Source organism: Neovison vison, chromosome 5, assembly GCF_020171115.1.
Source record: "Neovison vison isolate M4711 chromosome 5, ASM_NN_V1, whole genome shotgun sequence".
NCBI classification, from domain to species: domain Eukaryota; kingdom Metazoa; phylum Chordata; class Mammalia; order Carnivora; family Mustelidae; genus Neogale; species Neogale vison.
Window position 1 is genome coordinate 45717405 of NC_058095.1, and position 22678 is coordinate 45740082.

Sequence of the window (22678 nt, forward strand, 5' to 3'; positions counted from 1 at the left end):
TGGAGGGGGCGCAGTAGAGACGTCCAGACCCAGGCACTGACCTCAATGAAGGTGCTGTTCCACACTCGGGCCTGCACCGTCACGTTGGTGATGGCAGGGCTGTCAGGAATGGGGCACTCCAGCCACACGCAGCGGGCCTGGTCACTGCCGCACTTCTGAGGTGCGCAGAGGAAACGGGACATGAGACAGTCTGGGGTTCCACATTCTTCCTGCTTCATCCCTTCCCTTTGGCTCCTCCTCTGGCTTAGTCCCACCCATGGCTGACCCCAAGAGGCCCCACCTCACCCCTCCGCTCACGCATACCACCCCACCCCTACACTTCCACACTGAAGCACATAGAGATGCCACGGATGTAGACGACATGAAATCTGGTCCCTTTGCCTATAAATGGGACCCAGCACCTGATACTTCCTTCCCACCCCAGTCCCACACTGAGCCTTTCTTCATGCCAGCTTCTCCCACCTGGGACTTTAGCTCCTACCTCTCCACCCAGCTAGGCCTCAACTTGCCTCCTAGGCCTGTTCCTCTCTCCCTTCCAACAGAGGGCGCCCTGCACCACCCACATCTCCCCACCTCCCCTCCATCCTGCCTCTCCCATTACCCAGCTCTAAGGTCCAAGACTTTGGGCCACTATAGCACCCCCAAAAATATGGGGCTCTTGGGAATTAAGCCAGCGTCTCTTCCTTTGACCCCTGGATTGGCCGTTCCTCAAGGACAAGAGCAGTAGGATGCCCGCTGAGTGAGGAGATGAGTCTTCCTCCCTCTGACTAGGGGCTCCTGATGGCACAGGGGTCACATCACCCCATCAGACCAGTGTGCCCAGTCTGTGGTGCCCCCTGGTGCCCACATGCCCTGTGATGATGCAGACGATCCCTCCCAACCTTGTCCTGGCCACTCACCAGCTTGGTCTCAGACTTGGCTTTCTTGGCAGCAGCCAGAGTGACTGGCGGGGGGGCCGGGCCTCCCCCTGGGTCCAGCTGTCTTCGCCTGCGCTGTGGGGATGGTGGCCTGTCACCAGGGACCTGAGGAGGGAGGAAGATGTTAGCTGGGAGGAAGGAGTGGGAGCAGAGTCAGGGGAAAGGCAGAAAGGGCAGGGCAAGAGGGAGGTTCCTAAAGGTACATGAGGAGAGGGGAGGGCAAGACACTGGGCTTTCTGCCCTGCAGCATGCAAATGAGATATGATGCAAATGAGATGTAAATGCAAGACCCCCAGTGGTGTCCTTACAGAGAGAGTGAGATTCAGAGGGTTGACGAGGTCTCCAGGAGGCCGGCAGGGCCAGGACCCATTGCCGTGGATGGTGATCTCTGTGGGGTACAGCAGCCACTTGCCATTGATGACTTCATAGGGCCACTCAAGCCCTAGGACCAGGGTCCCCAGGGCTGTCAGCCCTTCTCCCATTGGGCTCACCTGTGGGCACAAGGGGTGTCATGGCCACTGCCTCCTGGCAAACCACCTCTATCTCACCCATCCGCAACCCGCACACCCTCAGACCCCAGGCCCTCCCTGCCTTAGAAGTCCCCGCCTGGGGTCCCTGTGGCCCCCTTACCTGGAACTCATACTTGAGGGGGCTTCCCACGTCCTCCGCAGTTTTCATGCCAGACTCACCCATCACCGTCCCTCCGAAGAAGCTTTGTAGTCGGTGATTTACTCTAGGGGTAAGAAAGATGCTGGAGTCTGAGAGGGTGGGAGGGGCCTTGGCAGAGGGGGTGGGCACCAAGGTAGGCAAACTCCAGCCCCTCTGACATCAGGCAGACCTGAGATAAATCCCAGCTTTGCATTCACTCGCTGTGTACCAGTTATCACTCAAGCAAGTTATGTATCCTCCCAGAGCCTCGGCTTCCCCATCTGTAAAATGGAGTTTGCTGAAGTCGCTATAACATGGGGCTGCTGTGGGAAGTCTGTGAGCTGCTGGATGTAAAATTCCTAGCACAATGAGCTCCCTTGAAATGGTAGGGCCACTCTGAAACCTTGGCCCCGGGCTGGCTGATTCCTCCACTGCTACCTGCCTTTCAAAGGAAGTAATAATAGCAAGAGTAATAATAGTGACTGCTGTTAGGGGAAGGGGTGGCCCGGGGGAAGCAGAGGCCTGAGGATACTAGGCCTAGAGGGGTGTGTCCAAGGAGCTTGGGGGCCACGTCGAGGACAGTGCGGCCTGTGCACCGTCACAGCGAGACTAGGGGAGGGATGGTACCCACATGCTGAGTGAGGCCCGGAGCGTATAGTCTACCAGCAGAGTCAGGGTCATTGGCCACAGGTTGTCCTGGTGACTTGACCTGAGGAGGGAATGCAGGGGATAGGCGAGAGCTGTCAGGTAAGGCCAGGGCTGCAGGAGGTCCCAAGGTACCTTACCCCTGCCACGGACTGGCTTCTTGAGGTCACTCACGTGGAGAGCTGCAGCTGGGCCTGGAGCTCCCTTGTGTGCAGGGTCACTCCAGTGACCTCGAAGGCGATGAGCAGCTCCATCTGCCATGAGGAACAGGGAGGCAGAGAGGGGCGTGTGGGGCTGGGCAGGGGTGATGCCATGGGGGAGAGAGGGGCTGAACTCTATTCGAGGGAGTTGGTTCTCTGGCCTCCCCTCTGATTTGGGCAAGCAATCTCTTCCTGGCCACCTGCATCCACACTTTCACCCTGTTAGCTTCATCCAGCTTCCCTTTCCCCTTCTTCTCTGTCCAGGACATCTCTGCTACTTTCAATGACATGACCTTGAGCAAATTACTGTAACTTTCTTTTTTAAAGAAAGATTTATTTAGAGAGAGGGAGAGCATATGCTGGGGGAGGGACAGAGGGGGAGCGAGAGGCAGAGAATCTCAAGCAAACCCCCCAAGTACAGAGGCCCAAGGGGAGCTTGATCTCGTGACCCCGAGATCATGACCTGAGCCAAAATCAAGAGTCAGGTGCTTAACCGACTGAGCTACTAGGCACCAGAGTTACTGTAACTTACTAAGCCTATACTATCTTTCTGTAAAACAGCATCTACCTCCTCAAACGTTTGTGAGAACTGCAACATAAAAAAAGTGTGAAGTCTTGGACTCCGGGCCTGGCACATAGTAGGTGCACAGAAAAATCAAGTTCCTCACCTCCACCTGCTCTAGTTTTGTGCATCGCCAGTGGCCCCATTTTTCTTAGTCTCTGGGCCTCCCCCCATGTACTCCTGTATTGCTCTGTCTCCTACCCTGGCTCTTTCCTTCAAGGAAGACTGGGAAGCAGGCAGGCAGAAGCAGGGTTAAGGAGCTCATCAGTGTAGCAGCCTGGGACCCACAGGCCTGGGAAGGTGTGGCCCACACTCACCCTCTGGTTCCGTTTGAAGGGGTTCCCCAGCTCACAGACAATGGTCTCATTGGCCTGGCATGTCCCAGCCTGAGGAAAGTAGAGGAATCAGGAGTGAGTGGTCAGAGTTGGGCATCTCCGGCCTCTTCCCTGTGGCACTGGGTCTGATGCCTACAGGTTCCTATAGCATTACAGCGGCCACAAGCACCTGAGGAAGCCCTGCCAAGAGGAAGCGGGGTGAACACGGGACTAGTGGGAACACATGTAAATGACATGCATATAAGGATGTAAACGCTCCCGGGGCCCTGCTTGGGCTCGGGGCCCTGCTTGGGCTCCGAGTCCTGTGGGGGTCACTCGCGGGGGGCACTCACGGGGCGCACTGAAGACAGCAGCAGGGCAGGAGGCACTGCCAGGGTGAGCAGTGCCTCGTGGGCATCTTCCCCAGCGCGCTCCCTGCTAGGGGTGTTGGTCACATTGATGCTCAGGAGCAGTTTTCGGCCATCTCTGCTGTACTGCAGCCTGGGGGTGCAGTGGGGAGGACCCCCGGTGTTGAACCCAGAGCCCCGCCCCAGGCCCGCTCCTGATCAGTTAGGCCCCGCCCCTCAGGCCTACTGAGTGAAGAAAGCTCGGTCTTGGGATAGCCAAGCCCCACCCTCCAGCCTCCTTTGGAGAAGAAGGCCCCTTTCCTGGCCAGCGAAGGCCAGAAGCATCGCTGGCCAATTAACATCCCTGCCCTCAGCGTGCCTCTCCCTGAGACCCCTCCCCTCGAATCTTCCAAAGTCCCTAGGATCTCCCAGACCCGTAGGGCCCCGCCCCTCACCAATAAAGCCCCGCCCCACCCTTGGCCAATCAGCTTGGCCCAGAGCTCACCTGCTCAGCGGCTGCCCAAGCTCTGACACGAAGGCCGCCTGTATCTCCAAGTTGCTGTCGCATTTGTTGTCCTGGCCGCACTCTTTCTGGAACTGGACCTGGGGGTGACCAGAGGCGTGAGGACCTATAGAGCACAGCGACGTCTGGCTTCATGGGCCTCCGGGTCCCGGCCCTTCAGGCCCCGGCCCCACCCACCTCGGTGTGGTTCTCCAGAATCTGCGCTTGATTCAGCACCGGGTAGGGGTCTAGGGACCGCAGCCCCAGCCGGGGGTGCTCAGGAATCCTCAAAGGCAAAGAGTAGTTCATAGAGATGATGATGGGACGGAGTTTGTCACGGACGTTGTCCTGGGGAAGGAGGGGGAGCTGAGCCCAGCACTGTGCTCCCCTCCCCTCTCCCCAAGTTGACTCTTCACACCACCCTGAACCCTCAAGGAAGAGCTGAGCCTCCACCCACCCTGAAAAACCCCAGTACGGTTGAACCCCGTCTGGTCCCATCACCAAATTGACCTCCTTTCTACAACTTCTGTCTGCAAGCAAGGTGAGGAGACTCCTTCTCTCTAGAGTTGGGGGGGGGACATATTGGGGGTGGGGCTTGTTGAGCCTCCCTTCATCCTTGGGGTTCCCAGGATGAGCTCTTTCAACCTAGATATCCTAGAGAGGGGCTGAGCTGGTCCCACACTCAGGGGCCCCTTTTGCCCACCAGACACCAACTAAGCCAAGAGTCCCACACCCCTCACTTTTGTAAGAGGCGATGAGCCCTTTGGCACCCATCCCCATTCCGAGGCCCTATCTCTTTCTAGCACATTCTGTGCCCTGTACCCGCTGCAGACTTATGGCCTCCCAGGTCCACCTCCCCGACCTCTGTCTCTGGGGAGACTCCAGTCCCTTGCCCCTGACCTGGTGGGGCATCTACCTCCCTCCTCCAGATCTTGGAGTTGGTGTCTGACCCTGGCCCCTCCCTCACCATGAGGAGCAGTTCTAGCTTCTGGCAGCGCGTGTGGGGCATGGAGAAGAAACCGTGGAAGACGGCTGACTGGCTGCGGGCAAAGCGAAGCCGAGGCGGTCGGCGGTCCCGGTCGGCCTCCAGCGTGTAGGCCAGGGCTGGGGGAGGACGGGGTGTTATCAGTGCCTGGGCAAGCATGCCCCTCCCCCCTCACACCCCCACACTCACTGATGTTTCTCCTATAGTTGGGGTTCCCAGCACTCTGGTTGTAAGCAAAGCACAGTTCCACCTGCACGCTGTTGAGAGGCGGGAGATACAGAGGGGGAGGTTACGGTGGGACCCAGTTATCCAGGCCCTGGCCTTCACCCCTGTACTGGGCCAGGGGAAACAGAGGTCCTTAGGAGGAAAGGCAGGGGCAAACCTGGGGGGTCCACAGAGCTGCTTTGGGGTGTCCTTGGTGTCTTCCCTCCCCCCTCCCCTGAAAGCCATAGAAAACAGGGTTAGGGGGTGGCAAGTTCGTTAAGCAACTGACTCTTGGTTTGGGCTCTGGTCATGAGCTCAGAGTCATGAGATCGAGCCCCTCACTGGGGGCTGGGGGGAGTCTGCACTCAGCAGGGAGTCCACCTGAGACTCTCTCTCCCTTTCCCTTTGCAGCGACCCCTCCCTCTAAAGTAAATAAAATCTTTTTTAAAATTTTAAAGAAAACAGGGTTAGAGGTCACCAATAGGGAAACTGAGGCCCTGAGAGCAAGAATGAGTTGCCTGAAGTCATCAGTTGATTGGTGTCCTGCCCCGTCCTGTAAAGGACACACTGTCCAGGACACACTGTCCAGATTCTCTCCCACTCACCCCTGCTTTCTGCTCTGGGACCATTTGCCTTCTGATCCAGGCCTCATTCACAAAAGGCCTCAGGGTCATCGCTATCATTACCGTGACCATGTTAGCAACTAACATATTCTGAGCACTTCAGGTGGACAAGGTGCCATGTGAAGGGCTTTTTGTACTTTATCTCATTTAATTATCAAAATGATCCCATAAATTCGTTATTATTATTAACTTTGTTTTATAGGCAATGAATCTGAGACTCGGAGAGATAATTTGTTCAAGGTGGCTCTCTCCCATCCACTTAAGTGTCTCCTTCTTCCCTCCTCCTCTAGGACCTCCCTCCCCAGAGCCCACCTCTACCACTGCAGTGGGCAGAGCTGGATTTGTACAAGGCCGTCCAGAGCTCCCACTCCTAACCACCACACTCTCCCACCCCTCCAGTATTTGCCCATTACCTCCTGCCACGAAGTTGGCTTTTTAATGAGGTTGGGTAGAAGGGGCAACACTTATCCCAGAAATCAACCCGATACGGGTGGAGTAGCAGGAGTTGCCAGGGGAGAGGTTTCCCTTCCTTGTTTGCCCATACATAAGGAGCAGCACGTGCACAGAGAAGGGCCCAGAGTCTCACCAGGAGGTGGCTGTGCAGAACGCTGGGTCCAGCACGGATGGCCGGGCCACCAAGGTCTTATGGAGGATGTTGATGACAGGCCGTGCCCTGCACAGAAAACAGACATTAGTGCTTCCTGCCTGGCCCCTGCCAGGCCAGGCCCAGGGCTCGGGCTTGCGTGGACCAGTGCTGAAGGTAGACAGAGCTGGGGCTCCGTGCAGACAGGGCTGGCGGGGAGAAAGGCCCCTATCCACCACTGGCCTGGCTTACCGCAGCAGCACGATGCGGTCGGACAGGCTCCCCACCAGCAGGTCCGGGTAGGAGTTTCCATCCACATCCATCCGTCCACTCAGTGAGTAGCCAAAGGTGGCCAAGCCGGGCAGTCCCAGCTCCTCCCCCTGGATTACCTGGGGGCAGGGAAAAGCAGTGGGCACAGGCTCAGGGTGCGCTCTGGGGAGCGGCGCCCAGGGGGAATAGGGAGAGGGTAGGTGAGGGGAAGGAGGGAAAGCCCCCTTTGTTCCTGTCCACCCGTACCTGCTGTGGCCGTCCCAGGAGCCCGCTGGAGCTGCTGTGGTAGATATACACTTTGCCCAAGCCCTCAAATGGAGCTCCCACGGCAATGTCTGGGGAAGAGAGGCAGGACAGGTCACCCTGAGTCCTGCGGGCCCCAAGTCTCCCCGACCTGGCACTCCAGGCCACAGGGTCCAGCAGGAAACAGACCTCACACTGCCAGGCAGCGCTCAGAACATCAGAGAACAGAGCTCTACCGCTCAGGATTAAAACCGGGACCGCTGTGAGCCCAGCTGCCTCGTTTTTATATTGTGGGAAAGCAGATCTAGGAGAGACAAGGGACTTACCTAGAGTCATGCCGCAAGTGAATAGGACAGGCAGGTCTACACTCCTGAGCACTGGCCCAGTGTTTGTTCCTTACTATGGTCCCTTCCCTCTCCTCCACCAGACTCCCCTTCAGACGCCTGGTTCCTCCAAGGGCATTTACCAGCATGGTCACAAAAGCAAGTGTTCCCCGTTGGTGACTTTGCCAGGTAGTTATCAAACACTGATCTCCTTTAATCCTGACAAGAGCGCTGGGGTTGGGGACTGCTGTCCCATCTTAAAGAGGAGGAAGCAGACTCAGAAAACCCAAAGTCACACAGCTAATGAGTAGAAAGGGGACGGTTGAGTCCATGTCTGTCTAACACCGGGGGCTGGAATTTTAAGCACACTATCACTTTCCTTGTTAAAAATTCCTTAGATTTTAGACTTTTAAAATTCTAACCATTATTTCCACAAATAAACCCCACCATGTTTCATTATCTTCTTAGGCTTTACTAAAGCCTTTCTAGTTCGCCGCTTTTGATCTGATAAAGCCTAGGTAACCGGAAAGCCAAGCTTGTTAGAAAAGTATGTAAAGGAAAAGTAGGTCCTGAGTAGAAACTGGATGGCTCTTCTATCAGTAAATGCTTGGGCTTTGCTAACTGAACTTTCTAGCACCGATTTTCGCTCTTCAGCGACTCCTCTGCTTTCCTTTTGGTTCTCAGGGATGTTCTGGGAAATTGAGGTCATCGGGAAAAGTGGTTTCCAGATAAGCCAGGGGCTGTCATTGCAACGAGGCTCTTCCTTCATCTATCTCTTTCCTTGATACCCCACGTCTGATTGATCCCCAAGTCCTGTAGAGCACTGAACATCCCCCATATCTGGGGCACCCACTATGTCCCAGCCCTTAGCATCCCACACTTGATCGAATACGTTCGTGACCTTAACACCCCCAGCTTGCTCTCCCCCATCCATCCCATATCACTCTCCAGAACCATCTTTCAAGATACCAAGTTATCATATCACACCCCTGCCCCTGAACCTCCTCTGGACACCCACCCCTCTGCCATTACCCAAATGTAAAGCCCCAGTTCCTCTGCCTGGCTTTCATCTCCACACTGCCTCTCCAGCCTCACTCATCTCTCAAGTGAACACCCCACATCCACTAAATTTGGATAGACTGAGCAAGTATCCCACGCTCTCATGGGGCCCCTTTGGTTCCCCTCTGGTTTGCGCACTCAGCCCAGTGGTACAGCCACTCCTCCCGGAGGCCCACCGAGCTTACCACGGGTCACGCCCCCTGCACAGCTTCTCTCTATTACTGCCATGAACTCCCTGGGCCTGGACCCCATCCCATCCTCTCTTTGGGTCCTGTCAAGCCTGGTATGCAGCAGGCACCCAGTCCGTGGGTGTGCTGGGGCAGGAGCGCTGGCTCATACCCTGGAATCCATCCTGGTTGATGTCACCAATGCTGGCCACGGAGAAGCCAAAGGCGGAGCGACTGGGGCCGTGGAGAAGGAGGGAGGGGTGGGCAGGGAAGGAGGTGCCTGCCTGGTTCATGAAGACATACAGGGCACCCCCTACCTCTTCTTTCCGCTCAAAGTAGTACGGGGCGCCCACCAGGAGGTCCTGCCACCTGCACGGGAGAGAAGGAGGGAGAGATGGGACATAACTCTTGTTTAGTGGGCACAACTGCGCCAGGGTCCAAGGCTATACAAATGGCATCTCTGGCCGTGGCTCCTGGGAAGGACGTGGCAATGTCATCAGGACCCGTCTGATAGAAGACACACGTCCCAGAAAAGACAGGGAGCGCAGATCACACCCCGACAATCCACATCCCCAAGAACCATACAAGGACAAAAGTAGAAGCAGGTGTCCTGCAATTGATGTGGAAATACCCAGAATCTCATCAAGACTAAGTGCAGTCAACATGCAAATCCCAATAAGGAGCAGGCAAACAAACAGACAGTTGGACAATCGGATAATTGTGACCTTCCATTGCTCTGCCCAGGCTTGGGCAGGCCTGCCGCCCTGGCCGTTCCCCAGGGTTGCGGGGCCCCAGAGGCTGTCCCTGGATCCTCACCCGTCATTGTTCAGGTCCGCCAGGGCAATGGCACTGCCAAAGTAGGCGCCCACCTGCGTGCCCTCCAGCACCTGCCTCCTCCGCAGGTCTCCGCCCGCCTCCTGACTCAGCAAGAAGACAGCGCCCATGTGGCGGTACCGGGGGGCACCTGTCACGATGGTGATGTCCTTGGGGTGCAGGATGGCGCTGCCCACCTGCACTGTGTACCCTAGGATGGGTGGGGAGGTCATCAGTCAAGGCTCAGTAAACTTGGTCCCCTTCCACCCTGCTTGCCAAGACTTCCCAAATATCTTCTGTTCCTTTATTCCAAGTTGGACAAGAAAGTGGACCCTGGATGCCCAGCCTCCAGTCTTGCCTGCACACCAGACTGTGACTTCCATGAAGGTAGGGACTGTGAATTTTGGGCACTGAGAACAGGCCTGGCATACAGGTGGTGCTCAATAAGTGTGTGCTGCTTGAGCTCAGTGGTGCTAGTCACACCTGCACCAAGGCCTCACTCTTCCACTAGGCACTGAAGGTGAGAGGCCAGCGTGCTAGGAACTGAGCCCCCTCCTTCCTCCACCACCCCATGACCCACCACAGCTCAACTCACCAATATAGAGGTTTCCTTGGTCCTCTGGGTCCTTATAGCTATATTCGGATAAATCCCAGTCCTTCCGCTGAATCATGTAGCTATTTCCTTTCAGGAGGGGGAGGGAGGGGTTTGAATCACCACTCCCTTCAACCACCATGTCCAAGTCCTCCTGACACCCCCACACAATAAGGATATAATAACCCCTTTTATTTCTGAGCCCTCTGCCATTGGAAAATCACATCTGCTTTAATAATTCTGTAAAGTAGAACAACGATGCCCATTTTGCAGATAAGAAAATCAAGGCTCAGGGATAGGGAGCAGGTGTTGAGCCAGGGCTGGAATCTGGTCATCTAGGCTCCTGGACACAAAATGACATTGCTCTCGCTCTAGACACTGAGGCCAGACTCCACACCACTATCTCCTGGTCCTGCCCCAAACTCAGCTGTCCACCTGACCCTTGCTCCCTGGGGCTGCCGCTGGAGGGCACCTGCTGCCTTGCTGAGGTTCTAAAGGACTAGGGGTTGTGGGGGAGGCAGGACCAGAGGACTGAGCCGAGCCCTCAGCCTCTGGTGTCTGCCCCTACAACTATGCCCTGGACTACCTCTTGGTCAAGTGGAGGAGATTCAGGACTCCCTCTGCCTGTTGATTCTGCAATTAACATAGATGCAGAAAGGAGAGAAGGCTCACTAGGACCACCACTATGTGGTGGAGAGAGGCAGAGATGGAGGAGCTGTGAGCCTCAGACACCCAAGTATCTGAGCGTGGCCATAGCATTTATAAGCACGGCTCTTGATCCAAAGAAAATACTCCCCGGCCCCCCAAAGATTGCCCTCTATGTATGGATGAGAAAAAAAAAATGCCCCCAACTCATCGAGAAGTGGAAAAGAGAAAGTAGAACAGCGAGTTGAGTGTGATCCTGTGTGTGTGTGTGTTTTAAAGATACCTATATATTCTAGGGGCGCCTGTGTGGCTCAGTGAGTTAAGTCTCTGCCTCCGGCTCAGGTCATGGTCTCAGGGTCCTGGGATCGAGTCCTGCATTGGGCTCTCTGCTCAGCAGGGAGCCTGCTTCCCCCTCTCTCTCTACCTGCCTCTCTGCCTACTTGGGATCTCTCTCTCTGTTAAATAAATAAATAAAATCTTAAAAAAAATAAATGAAGATATCTATATATTCTAAAATAAGTCAGAGGCTCCGCCAGACACTCGGTAGTCTGCACGGGGAAATGGGGCGAGGGAGGTGGGTGGGAGAGAAGGGGCACTCTCTCTCTCTGTATCACCAAATCCTACTGTCCCAGTTAGTAGCTGCACCAGGAGCATGTTTTATTGTCTTAATAAGGCTTTCAATGCTTTGAAGCAGAGTCAGACGGACCTGAATTCCAGTTCAGGTTTTGTAACTTACCATTGGCCCTGGGCAACTGACTTCACTTCTCTGAGGCTCAGTTTTCTGGAAAATGGGTCTAAGGACGCTTTGCCTCATAAGGATAGTTTAAGGCTAATAAAAATAATAAGCGCTTGAGGCGCGAGAGGGGCAAACAGGTCTCTTCTGCCTCCTGGGAGCGGGTGGTCTCGGCTCCTCCCGGCGTCCCCCCGCAGCACCTACCTTGCCAGTTGTAGGCCCCCGGAGCGCCAAAGTACACAGTGTTGTGGGTGAAGCCGCCGCTGGTTCCCAGCTGGCACATGCCTGTGGCCAGGTAGTCTGTGTTGCTGTTGCACATCTCGTTGTGGTACGTCTGCCAGTCGTCAGTGGGGTCCAGCTCGAGGTCGTTGCCCCGCACGTAGCACTTGCCCACCATGCGCCGCTGGTCCTCCGACCCTGACCACAGCACCTGGGTGTAGCGGTGGGCGCAGACCTAGGGGCACACACAGCCTGAGCCCGCAGCAGGGACCGAAGGCCGGCTGTATCCTTGGCCCTGGGCACCGCTGGCTTGGCTGGGGAGGAGCTCGAAGAGGTCTCCCAGCTTTTCTGCCATGCCACAGTGACACCTGGACCTGCGTCTGCTTTCCAGGATTCGGAAATCTGCTCTGAAGGGTGGGAACAATTTTTGGGAAGGCCAGGAGGTTTTGGATTTGAGAGTGGCGTACAGATCTTGGCAAAAGGAAAAGGGGAAAGGATGAGGGGATGCGGGGCCTGAGCTCTCTGGTCTAAACAGAGCAGATGAAGGAACTTAACCTCTCTGCTGTGCCCTCTTAATGGGTGGGCCATTGTTAAAATAATCATAGCAATGACACCAGTTAATAATAGCAGCAAACGCCTACTGAGTGCTTCTTATACAGCAGACAGAAGTCTAAGCTCTTCACATACAAACTCCAGTCGGTCTCCCAACATACCCCTGTGGAGTGGGGACAATTTCCACCAACCCCCCCATTTTAGATAAGAGGCACAGAGAACTAAGTCTCTAAGATCTCACATCTAGAGAGACGCAGAGACTCCTCAACCTCCCAAGTCTGAGCTCCTAAGCGCTAGGCTGCTCCTGCCTCTCTTGTAGCTTCTGGAGGGGCTCGACAAACAGTCGTGGGACACATCAATCAGAAAAGGGTGTTGATAAAACAGTCAGGGGCCAGGGGAAACCCGGAACTGGGTCTGCTTGCTTTCTGTGTCTGCTTCCAGCCGTGAGCAACCCCAGCAGCAGGCCGGAGTCACTGCCAAGCCACTGGTGCTAGCCGAAGCGGGGCACACAGTAGGTGCTCACTGAACATCTGTGGAGCGGGTATGCTTGCAACTGAAGAAGGGCCCAGGATCTAGAACCACCCTCAACAGAGGCCTTCCATAACACAGTCCGAAAATAGCATTTTCGTGAACTGAGGCGAACCCGGGGCTTACGATGGTGTTCAAAGGTGACAAACTGTAACAGAGATGACTATGGGGGTGGCCATTGATTGGATGGGGACACACTCTCTGGAGTGATGTCAATATCTCTTTGATGGGTGTCGGTTTCACAGGTGTTTGGTTGGTCAGACCTCCTTAAAACTTAAAATCTGTATGTTTAACTGTCTGTAGATTTCACATCAATTTTTAAAAAATGAAAAAAAAATTTGCCTATCTGGGATTCAGAAATTGAGACCCCAGAGGCCGACACGGAAGAAGGCAGCCAGGAAGTGACAAGTGACAGCAGGGAGTGGCCCCCAAACCCCCAGGGGTGAGCTGGGGTCAGCAGGGCTGTGCCTCTTCCGCCCGCCAGCCTGTCAGGAAGGAGAGGGCCCAGGCCGCACTGCCCCAGGCTCCCTCTGCCCTTTCCTCCTCACAGTTCCCTCAGCTCATTCCCACGCAGGGTGAGCACCCCGGGAGGGGGTGGCGGTGGGTGGGGGGGTAGGAAGCGGGTGATTCAGACAGGACCCAGGCCCTGCCAGGCCCTGGAAGCATGCCAGAAGTGCAGATGGAGGAGGCACTCAGGACCATGGAGACATCCAGCCACAGAAATGGACATCTGCAAGGTTCCAGCTCACTCACTGAAGACCCCTCTCCTGCCCTCTGCTTCCCCCACCAGCTCCTGGGAAATGAAGGAGAGGACTGGCGTAGAGGGAGCTGACAGTGAAAGCCTACTTACCAAGACTCTGCCTGCAGGGCCCTGGCTGGCCACTGTCACCCCAAGCCACATGTCCTCAATAATGTGATGGTCAGGGTCACCTGTGGGCATGGGAGGGATCATGAGCTGGGGAGCCCGTCCTCCTGGTGCTCAGAGCCTCTAGAGGGTAGGGGTTGGTCTTCCTGGCCCTCCACTCCTGCACGCCAGCCTCCCTATGCCCTTCTCCAGCCACCATTAATCTCAGCTCCACAGATGCCACGTGGTCCCACTTTCCTCTAGCGCTCCCTCCTCCCAGAGGGAGAAGGAGGGAGTGGAAACCGCCCAGTTAAGCCGGATAGCTCCTCCAGGTCACCCTCCATGCTACCCCCTCCACCGGACGCCTGCCCCAGTGCTGACCCCCAGCGCCCTCCCCTCACTTTTCTCTGAGATGTCCATCCGCTCACAGTCGTCCTTGTCAGCAGTGAGTGGGCACAGGTAGACGGCGCCGGTCCTGTTGGTGTAGCCATCAGGCAGGGCGAGGTCCCGAGGAGCACCAGCCAGGAGCCTGGGTGGGGAGGATCCAATGAGGTTGGTGGGCCTGGGCTCAGAATCCCCAAAGTGTGCTTTGAACAGCTTTCTGTTCAACATGTTTGCTGAGCACCTGCTGTGTACCAGTGCCAGGCTGTGTGCCGGGCTCTGGGGTCAGGAGATGAATGGATCCCGGCCCCGGTGCTCCAGGAGCAGCTAGCGCAGGAGAGGCAAGAAAACAGACATCTGCAGTCAGTGCCTCCAGAGAGGAAAGCAGGGCACAAACCAGCCCGGAGGCAATGGCATGGGGAGTAGCGCGGGAGGCTCACAGACAGAGGAACGGCACTGAGTCTGAGGACGGCCAGGGCTCACCAGGAGAAAGGGAGGAAGGGCACAGTAGGCAAAGGTATGACCTGCATGAGGGCCAGGGAGCATGAACAAGCAGTGTGACTCAGGATCCGCACAGCCCTAAGTGTGGTGGGAGCCAGGAACATGGTGGGAAGTGGGGAGGGCAGGGTGGGAAGGGGGTTTCAAGCAAGGCAGTGACATGATCAGATCTGGGTTTTGGAAGGGGTGCTTTGGCCTCTGCGGTAAAGGCAGACCAGAAGAGAGAATGACTGGGGGAATCCTGGCAGTTTTCAACTTCCAGTGGGGGTGGGAGCTGTGGGAGATGACACAGGAGGCATTGGTCCTTCCTCTCTAAATTATATGAGGACTCGGGCCCAGGGGCTAGCACTGAAAGGTGACACTGGATGCAGGGAGTGTCCCTGAAAGCAGAGCCAGGTGAGCTGGGGTCAACAAGGCCCCTAAACAATCTGGGTGATGTCTATCCCTGCCCCCCGCCGCACAGGACTACCACCCCCTCGAGACAGGCATACAAGCTATGAGGGGATGGGCACCTGACACTTTGTGGACAATGGAGCCGCAGGGCTGAGTTCTTGGCAGGTGGGCCTGAGAGTGGGGATTGCCCCCAGCATGCCCAGAACCCATCTTTGGGGACAGCGACCGCAAGTTCCTAGAAGGGTGCCTAGGGCCCCGGTCACACATCCCATTACAGACAGGTGGCTAGAGGACAGGAAGGCAGATCAGCCTGGGAGCAATATCTCAGAAGATGGTCTTTGGCCCACCAGCATCAGAAATCCCTGGCCAGGGGCTCCTGGGTGGCTCAGCTGGTTAGGTGTCTGCTTTCAGCTCAGGTCATGATCCCAGGGTCCTGGGATCGAGCCCCACATCGGGCCCCCTGCTCTGCAGGAAGCCTGCTTCTCCCTCTCCCACTCCCCCTGCTTGTGTTCCCTCTCTTGCTGTCTCTCTCTCGCTCGGTCAAATAAATAAATCAAATTTATTTAAAAAAAGAAAGAAAGAAAAGAAATCCCTGGCCGATTTGTTAAAAACTGGCAAACTCCTCAGCCTACCGCAGATCATCAGAATTGAACCTGGAGGCAGAACCTCAGAACCAGCCTATTTAACAAATACTGTGCACCTCAGGTCAAGACAGCTCTAGCCCCTTTGCTCTCTGATTATCACCTCCCTGTCTGTAGCCTGTGGACATTCTGCCTGGATGGCCTCCTGGATCCTGACGGACACAGCCTTCTGGGTGGCAGGCACCTCCTCGGTACCCCTCTGTCTGGCCCCGGCACCACCATCATCCCCAGACTCCCAGCTCAGAACTGGGCTCCGGGCTACCCGCCAGAGTCTGGAGGAGCACAGCAACATCCCCGCCCACAGCTCCTGCCTGGGACCCATGAGTGAGGGCAGCGGGGGAGTGGGCAGGGCCAGGCCCGGGCATGCTGGGACCTGGGGTGCCTCCACCCACTGGCTGTCAGGAATGCACTGCCTGAGGGTGCTGGGAAGGGGGTGGGACCTCTGCCTGCGCCTCACTTCTCCACTCCAACCTCAGCTGGGAAGTGTCCCTGGGGGCAGGGGTGCAGCTTCTCCAAGCAGAGCAGCGCTAGGAGGGGCGGGCAGGAGGGCTGGCAGGGCGCCAGGGTGGCAGCCCGGGCCCGGTTAGTCACCCTCTGTCTGGCCTGGAGAGGGTGCCTGGTGAGTCCACTGCCTGACCACCCAGGTCCCCCCGCCCCCTAGTGACTGCCAGGTGAGAGAGAGAGGCAAAAGCCACGGGAAAGGAAACGTCTCAGCCTGTGGGAAAAGAACCGAAGGGCCTGGTTCTTCCTCAGGAGGGATGTTTCTTTTCCCTCTCTGAGCTGTGAGTGCTTCATTTGTGAAATGGGGACTGCGGCTGTCCCACCAACTTCCAGGGTTGCTGAGGGGAACAAATGGGTCCATGTTTCAGAAGGGCATTTGGACTATGACGTCATGGCCAATGTGAGCACTTAGTTCGGCATCAGGGACTGGACTTCCGTCACCCCCAGGTGTTCCTCCAAGCACGCAGGAGTGGTTAGGGAGTCTGGAACAGAGGGCAAAGAGCAGACTGGCTGTTTAGAGGGAGCGGAGGATGGGACCTAGGAGTCCTCCCATTGATGGCAGAATCACGGGGCGGGGGGGGAGGGCACTGGCTACGATGAACTTGAAGGGGTAGGTCCAGGCCTCAGGAGGCGAGGTGTGCCTCGGGATCCCAGGCTGCATTCCGAGGTGGGACACGCAGTGGAAGTGTTGCTGTCCCCCAGCTGCAGGCTGGGTGGCAGGGGGGACCAAGCTGTGGGGACATGGGTGGCCAGGGAGCAGGGTAACCGTGACTTCCCAGCTCTGTTCATCTCAGAGGTAGTGGGCTGAGGGACCCTTCCTCTTAGCCTCCTGGGGTACCGCACAGGGAAAGCCAGCCATGAGTAGCATTTGGGACTGAAATCAATCCATTTGCCGTCCATACTCACTCAGGCCGTCACCCTGTCCCAGCCTTGTGCCCACTGATGGGCGGTGGGGCAGGGCGGGTGCCCTAAATTCCAGCCCCACATCCCAGGCCCCTCCCTCCCCAGAGATTCCATGGGGAGCCCCCCTCTAACCCCCCTGGGGTATTTTTAGCTCCTACTTGGCCTGCTCAGAGGCCCTTTAAGGCCCTCTGGCTCCCAGCCCAGGATCCAGTGGGTCCCCAGCCAGGGGACTGGGAGTTGGATGGGGGAAGGCCTGTGCAGAGGGTCAGGTCCAGATCCCTCAAGCCACAGCCAGGTGTGGGAGGGGTCTTCCTGGTGCAGAAATGAAATGGAAAATAGAATGCAAACGCACCCCTCTACTGCTTGCTTTTGGGGCTGCTCCAGAGCAGTGGGTCCAAACGCTGACCCCTCCCAGATCACCAGTGAGTCCAACTCCAGGCAGCTGTCAGAAGGGAGGCCAGCAGGATGCTCTGCCCAGCTCTTAGAGCACAGAAGAAAGGAGATCTGACTTTCCCTCTCCTGGAGCCGGGCTGAGCCCCTCCGGGACTAGGGGGATGGATGAAATGACCTCTCAAGGGCTTTCTGACAGCTCCTCAGCCTCGTCTTTGGCTCCAGCCAGACAGCCCCTCCTGGCCTCTGGGGAGCCCTTGAACTCCAAGTTCCATAAAAGCACTTCCTCACCCCCATTCCATCATTCTTCCTGGGGTGGGGGTGGTGGGGGAGGGTTCAAAGCTAATGCAACGGCCAAGCTGAAAACGGCAGAAGCGGAGGAGGCTGGGGAATGGGGCCCAGGAGCATTCAAGGCACCAGGCTGCTCACCCCAAAGAGAAGCCTCCCTGGGGGGCACTGGGGTGGGGTGATGCTCAGAGAATCCGCCTGTATGATTCAGGGAGGCACCTCGGAAGCTTCCAGTTAACCTGGAGGGTAACAGGGGCCAGCAGAGAGACCACAGGCCCCCACGCCGCACTCCTCAGGGTTCCCTGCCCCCTTGAGCCTGGAGGTGGGTGGGTGGTGCCGAGCGCGGCTTCTGCGCTGAGACCAGGGGTGCAGGTACAGGCAGCCCTCGGATGCTGGGTCCCAGCTCTGTGCCCAAAGTGCCGCCTGAATTAGCCATCTCCCTAGAGGCTGCTCCTGTGGCAGCCGAACAACAGCCTCTCCGTCCTCCCCTACGTCGCCTTGACGCTGCCCACCCAGCCCCCTCTCCCTCCTGGTGACTCAGCCCTAGAACCAGAGCAACAGGCCAGAGGAAGCGAGAGAATGAGAGAGGACGGGAGAAAGAGGCCTTGGCCCCAAACAAGGCTGTTTTTCTCATTTCTTCTCCCTCTTGCTGGCTCCTTAGTATCTTTTCCCTTTTTGATCCTCTGCAGTGTGGGGAGAGGGGGGTTCTCCCTGTTATCTATTCTCCATCCCTCCTGCTGCAACAGACATCTTCCTCCGTAGCTTAGCTCGGGGCAACCCCCTTTCATTTCTTTCTCTAAAAAGTCAGGCTTCCCCTTCCTCCTGCCCCATTTAAAGCTCCTCGTCCTGGGCGGGTCGCTGGAGAGAGCCCAAGGAACAGGGCGCTCCACGGTGCAGGTCTGCCTGCAGCCACAACTGTTCTGCCCATCTCCTCCAGCATGAGTCTTGGAGGCTGCCAGGTGCCTGCCCTGCCCAGGGAAACATGTTTTAGGAGAGCATGGCAGGTAAGCCCGGTTCCTGCCTACCTCAGATATGACCTCATCAGACAGAGGCACAGCCACGCCCGCCCCAGGCTCCGTAGACACCCTCAAGTTCATGCAAGCGCAAAGGGGAGAGAGAGCTCCAGAGGTATCTTTGTGGTCTACAAGGTCAGGCCGGACCAGGACAACTGGATTCCCAGGAGGGAACCACAGAGTAGGTGCTGGGGCCCAGGGGGCAGAGACCAGCTCCCAGAGGAATGGTCCCTCTGCTTCCCCAGGGCTCACATCCTACCCAGAAGCCCGAAGCACCTTGGTCCTTGGCCCTCTTCCTCACCCGTACTTCCCGAGACAGGGAAGCCGGGGCCTGGGTAGGGGTGAACTCTGATGTGGGAGTTCCCTAACTCGGGTCCAGAGATAAAGACGATGGGAACGAGATAAAGACCTGGGGTTTTAACGGTTTCTGAAATAAGGCCTTCTTTGAAAACAGGATGAGAACTGTGCTCTTCCCTTCCCCTTACCCCCGAAGGACGCACAGATGCAGGATTTTCCGTGTATTTGCAGGAACCACCCCCCCAACCTCCTGCAGACCTTCTATGAACTGAGGCTAAAAGTTTGTTCAGGACCAGGAGACCTCCCCCCTTTTCCAAAAGGGCTTGTAGGCTAACAGAATATAATACCTGACTGGTTGGTTCCCCGAAACTGTGCGCTCAGACAGCTGTTCACATCTGGCTACACAGCTGGCTGCAGCTTAGCCCAGCTGGCCCAGCTGGCCCTCCCAAAGGGCCAAGGGGCAGAATTCAGCGAGAGGAGGAGATGAGCCAAGATAGAGAACCACAGGGAGAGACATGCTACCCAAGAGAATGGCCCAGAACTTGATCTAGAATTACCTGCCTCTCCACAGTTCATTAGTTTTAGAACCTTCTGGGCTTTAAGCAGGCCTAATGTGATCTCTAGCTGCCCAGGAAGAACAGTAAAGCCCCTCTGCTCAGCCATCTAGGGTGAGACCCATGGGTACAAGGGCCTGGCTTTGGCATGAGAGCCCTGAGCTGCTCCCCGGAGACACAGGCACATACAAAGTGATGTTCACACACTGCCTCACTACAGTCCCACTGGCACCTCATGAAGAAGGCATGTTGTCCTTCCCTCACCCTTGACAGGTGGGGACATTAAGATTCAGGTATTAGTGACAGATCCAAGACTAGAAACTGGCAAGGGGACTTAGGGCCCTGTTCTCCCTCCCCAGCATCTGCTTTCTTCTTAATAGGCCAACAGAGGCAGGAAAGAGTACATAGATCCAGGTCCAACCTCTCTTTGGAGAAAACTGGCCCCAAGAAGGGAAATATCTTGCTCAAGGTCACATAGCGGGTAGGGGGTTGGATGTGGGGTTTACAGAGGCCATTATCTACTCCAGATTTTCATTATTCACTCTCGATTTCCCCACCTTCTTTTTCCACTGTGTTGTCTTATATCATGCAGATTCAGTATTGAAGTCTAAAAAAATCTGGGGTGCCTGGGTGGCTCAGTCAGGTAAGCAGCTGCCTTCAGCTCAGGTCATGATCTCAAGGCCCTTGCATCCAGTCCTGCATCCGGCTCCCTGTTCGGTGGGGAGCCTGCTGCTCTCCCCTCTGCCCCTACCCCTGCTCGTGCAAACTTGTTCTTTCTCTCAAATAAATAAATAAAATCTTAAAAAAAAAATAAAAAGAATTCTAAAAATTATTTTTCTGGGCTGGGGCAGAAAGAGTGCCAATACAGAAACTTGGGCTGATAGCCACTTTCAGGGTCTCCAAAAGATGAAGGGCTGGTCAAGGGCAGCCCACAGTTGCTGGTGCTGTGCTGGGAAGGGTGTGGTGGCCTAAGCCTCTGCAAAAGCGAGATGGAGGCCAGGTAGGTAAGTAGACTGGGCCAGGGCTGGGCCAGCAGGGCAGAGGCCAAGACTGAGGCAGAGTTTGGACTTTGGATATTCCAAGCTTCCTCAAGTTTCTGCAGGCCCCAGCCAGAGTTGGGAAAGCTTTCAATACACCTTGTAGGAAACCCTGTCTTCTTGCTCGTGGAGCTAGACACCAGGCTGGGGTAGATGTCTGATAGGTTCCCCAGCCTAAAGAGGTAGGTGGGACCTGCCTCACCTGTCCCAACTCCTTCCCTTCTGCCATAGCCTCCCCTCTCCCAGCTGCCTTTTTTTCCCCAGCTGCCAACCTCAGCACCTGAGCCCAGGGCAGAGAAACTTCTAAAACCTAGACTTGCCCCTCTAGGCAGGAGTGTGGCCGGTGGCTGTGGCGGGGGTGGGGGTGTAATAGGAAACACGAGCAGCTGGATGCAATCTCCTTCGCTCCTCTCCCCTACGGGTAGCTGTTCCCCCTCCTTCTCCTTACAGCTGTCCGGGAAGGCGAACAGAAGAGAAAAACACCATTTCCCTCTTCAAACCAAAACAAACACACTCAGGGTTGAAGATTCAACATGAATCTGTGGAATGCAGGGAAGATGTCTGGTGGGAGGGCGCCCCTGTGGGGGGTGGGGTCGGGGACAGGAGTGCAAGCAGGAGTTGGGACAGCTCCTTCTGCCTCCCCATCTTCAAGGGGTCAGAGGAAGCTCCTGGACAGTTCCAAAGGCCCAGACTCGCCCATCACTTCACCCTGCACCCGCCAAGCATCAAGCTCCCAGTGCCTGCAAGGCCCTCCAGTCTGGATCTGCAGAGGGTGTGGCTGGCAAGGCCCTGGCGCTTAAACATAGGGGGCCACAGTTTCTTCCCAGTTAAGGGGGAAGAGGGATCCACTGGGTGTTTACCTTGCAGTTTTCCCCAGGTCCCAGCCCTGGAGAGAAGTATTCCTACATTAGGTACGTGGTCGAAGGCGTGGGAGGAGGCTCAGGAAACGGGGATTCCACTTCTACTTTCAAGACAGCTTTATAGGGCTGAGGGGCTGAGTTTAGACAGGTTCTGGCTGGGTCAGCACTTGCCAGGGATTGCGGACCCCATCCCACACCCAATCCCTCTGCTTCCCGCCAGACCTGGGTAGGGAAGGCCTGCCCAGGTTTCCCCCCGCCCCGCTTAATACCCGTTCACTAGAGCCCGCGCCTCGCGGGCCTGGAAGCCGGCCTGCGACTCGGCTCTGGATCCACCCGCACCCCTGCACACACACTCTCTCCCCCCGCCCTACGTTCCTTCCCACCCCCAGCCAACCTCAACTTACAGGTAGCGCTGCTGCCGCTCCGTCTGCCGGTGGAGGGCGACCGAGTAGCCGAAGAGGCTGCCGGGGTTCTTGGCCTCCTTCACCACCAGGAATCGGGTGTCCAGGTTGAAGGCGGAGGCGACGCGGCCGCCGGCGGCCACCATCAAGGCGAGCGCACAGAGCATCCCGCGCGGGACGCAGGCGGAGCGGCGGGGGCCGGGGCCCATGGCTGCGGGGGCGGGGGCCGGGGCAAGAGCGCGTGAGGGCGTGCCGCTGGGAGTGAGGACCTGTTCACCTGCTCCCCGCGCCACCGGAGAGCACTCGGGCGGGCTGCGTCGCTGAGCCCCGCAGCGCTGAGAAGTTTCTGGCCCCCAGCCCCGGTCAGTTTCACGTCCGCTCAGGGTCTGCGCTCTCAGACTCCTCTTCGAGGTTCGCGGGTCTACTCTCCCGCCTGCCCCGCCGGCGGGTCACGGCCCCCCCCCCCCCGCCCCCGGCACCCGGCACCCTGCCCCCAGCTCGTCCCGGCCGCGCCCCCTTGGCCGCACCGTAGCCTTCGATCCTGGCTCGGCGGCGGATCTGGGAACGCAGACCGGTCGACCGCAAGAGAGACGGGAGGGAGCGGTCCCCTGCGCGCGCGCCCCGCCTCCCCACGCCCAAGCCCGCACCTCCCCACCTTGCGCGCCCAGCCCGGGCTCCGCTTTCCTTCCGGGGAAAGAGAAAAGGTCCCGGCTCCGCTACCGCCTCTTAAAGGGGCAGCACCGCCCCTCCCTCCTCATCCTCCCTAACCAGGCTCCGCCCTCTCCCCCAAACACCTGTCGGGAGCCCCCAAAGGCTTGGATTTCCCCTCTCCGCCCCTTGCTTCTCCCAGGGAGCGTCACCTCCCCAGCAAGATGGATTGGACGGGCGGCGCCGGGGGGTGGGATTTGTCCGGCTGCTTTGCTCCGGCGGCTACCGCTGCTGGAAAGGCCTTTCCTGGCGCGGCCACCTCTGCGGGCCCGCTGGAGAGCCCCGGCGTTGGCGC

General features: G+C 57.2%; 1 protein-coding gene across 1 annotated transcript in view; it reads right to left on the reverse strand.

Moving 5' to 3' along the window:
• Positions 1–22143, reverse strand: part of ITGA3 (integrin subunit alpha 3) — a 28007-nt gene extending 5864 nt beyond the window's left edge. The window contains exons 1-22 of the mRNA XM_044248728.1: positions 21679–22143; positions 13920–14047; positions 13525–13604; positions 11580–11829; positions 10001–10087; positions 9409–9616; positions 8765–8961; positions 7047–7135; positions 6783–6919; positions 6534–6620; positions 5310–5377; positions 5103–5239; positions 4334–4483; positions 4139–4236; positions 3640–3787; positions 3290–3358; positions 2385–2464; positions 2197–2274; positions 1548–1650; positions 1226–1408; positions 900–1022; positions 42–155 (exon numbers count right to left, since the gene is read on the reverse strand). Coding sequence (XP_044104663.1) covers positions 42–155; positions 900–1022; positions 1226–1408; positions 1548–1650; positions 2197–2274; positions 2385–2464; positions 3290–3358; positions 3640–3787; positions 4139–4236; positions 4334–4483; positions 5103–5239; positions 5310–5377; positions 6534–6620; positions 6783–6919; positions 7047–7135; positions 8765–8961; positions 9409–9616; positions 10001–10087; positions 11580–11829; positions 13525–13604; positions 13920–14047; positions 21679–21884 — 2820 coding nt within the window. The 5' untranslated portion in view covers positions 21885–22143. The remainder of the gene's footprint in view (positions 1–41; positions 156–899; positions 1023–1225; positions 1409–1547; positions 1651–2196; positions 2275–2384; positions 2465–3289; positions 3359–3639; positions 3788–4138; positions 4237–4333; positions 4484–5102; positions 5240–5309; positions 5378–6533; positions 6621–6782; positions 6920–7046; positions 7136–8764; positions 8962–9408; positions 9617–10000; positions 10088–11579; positions 11830–13524; positions 13605–13919; positions 14048–21678) is intronic.
• Positions 22144–22678: the final 535 nt, after the last annotated feature.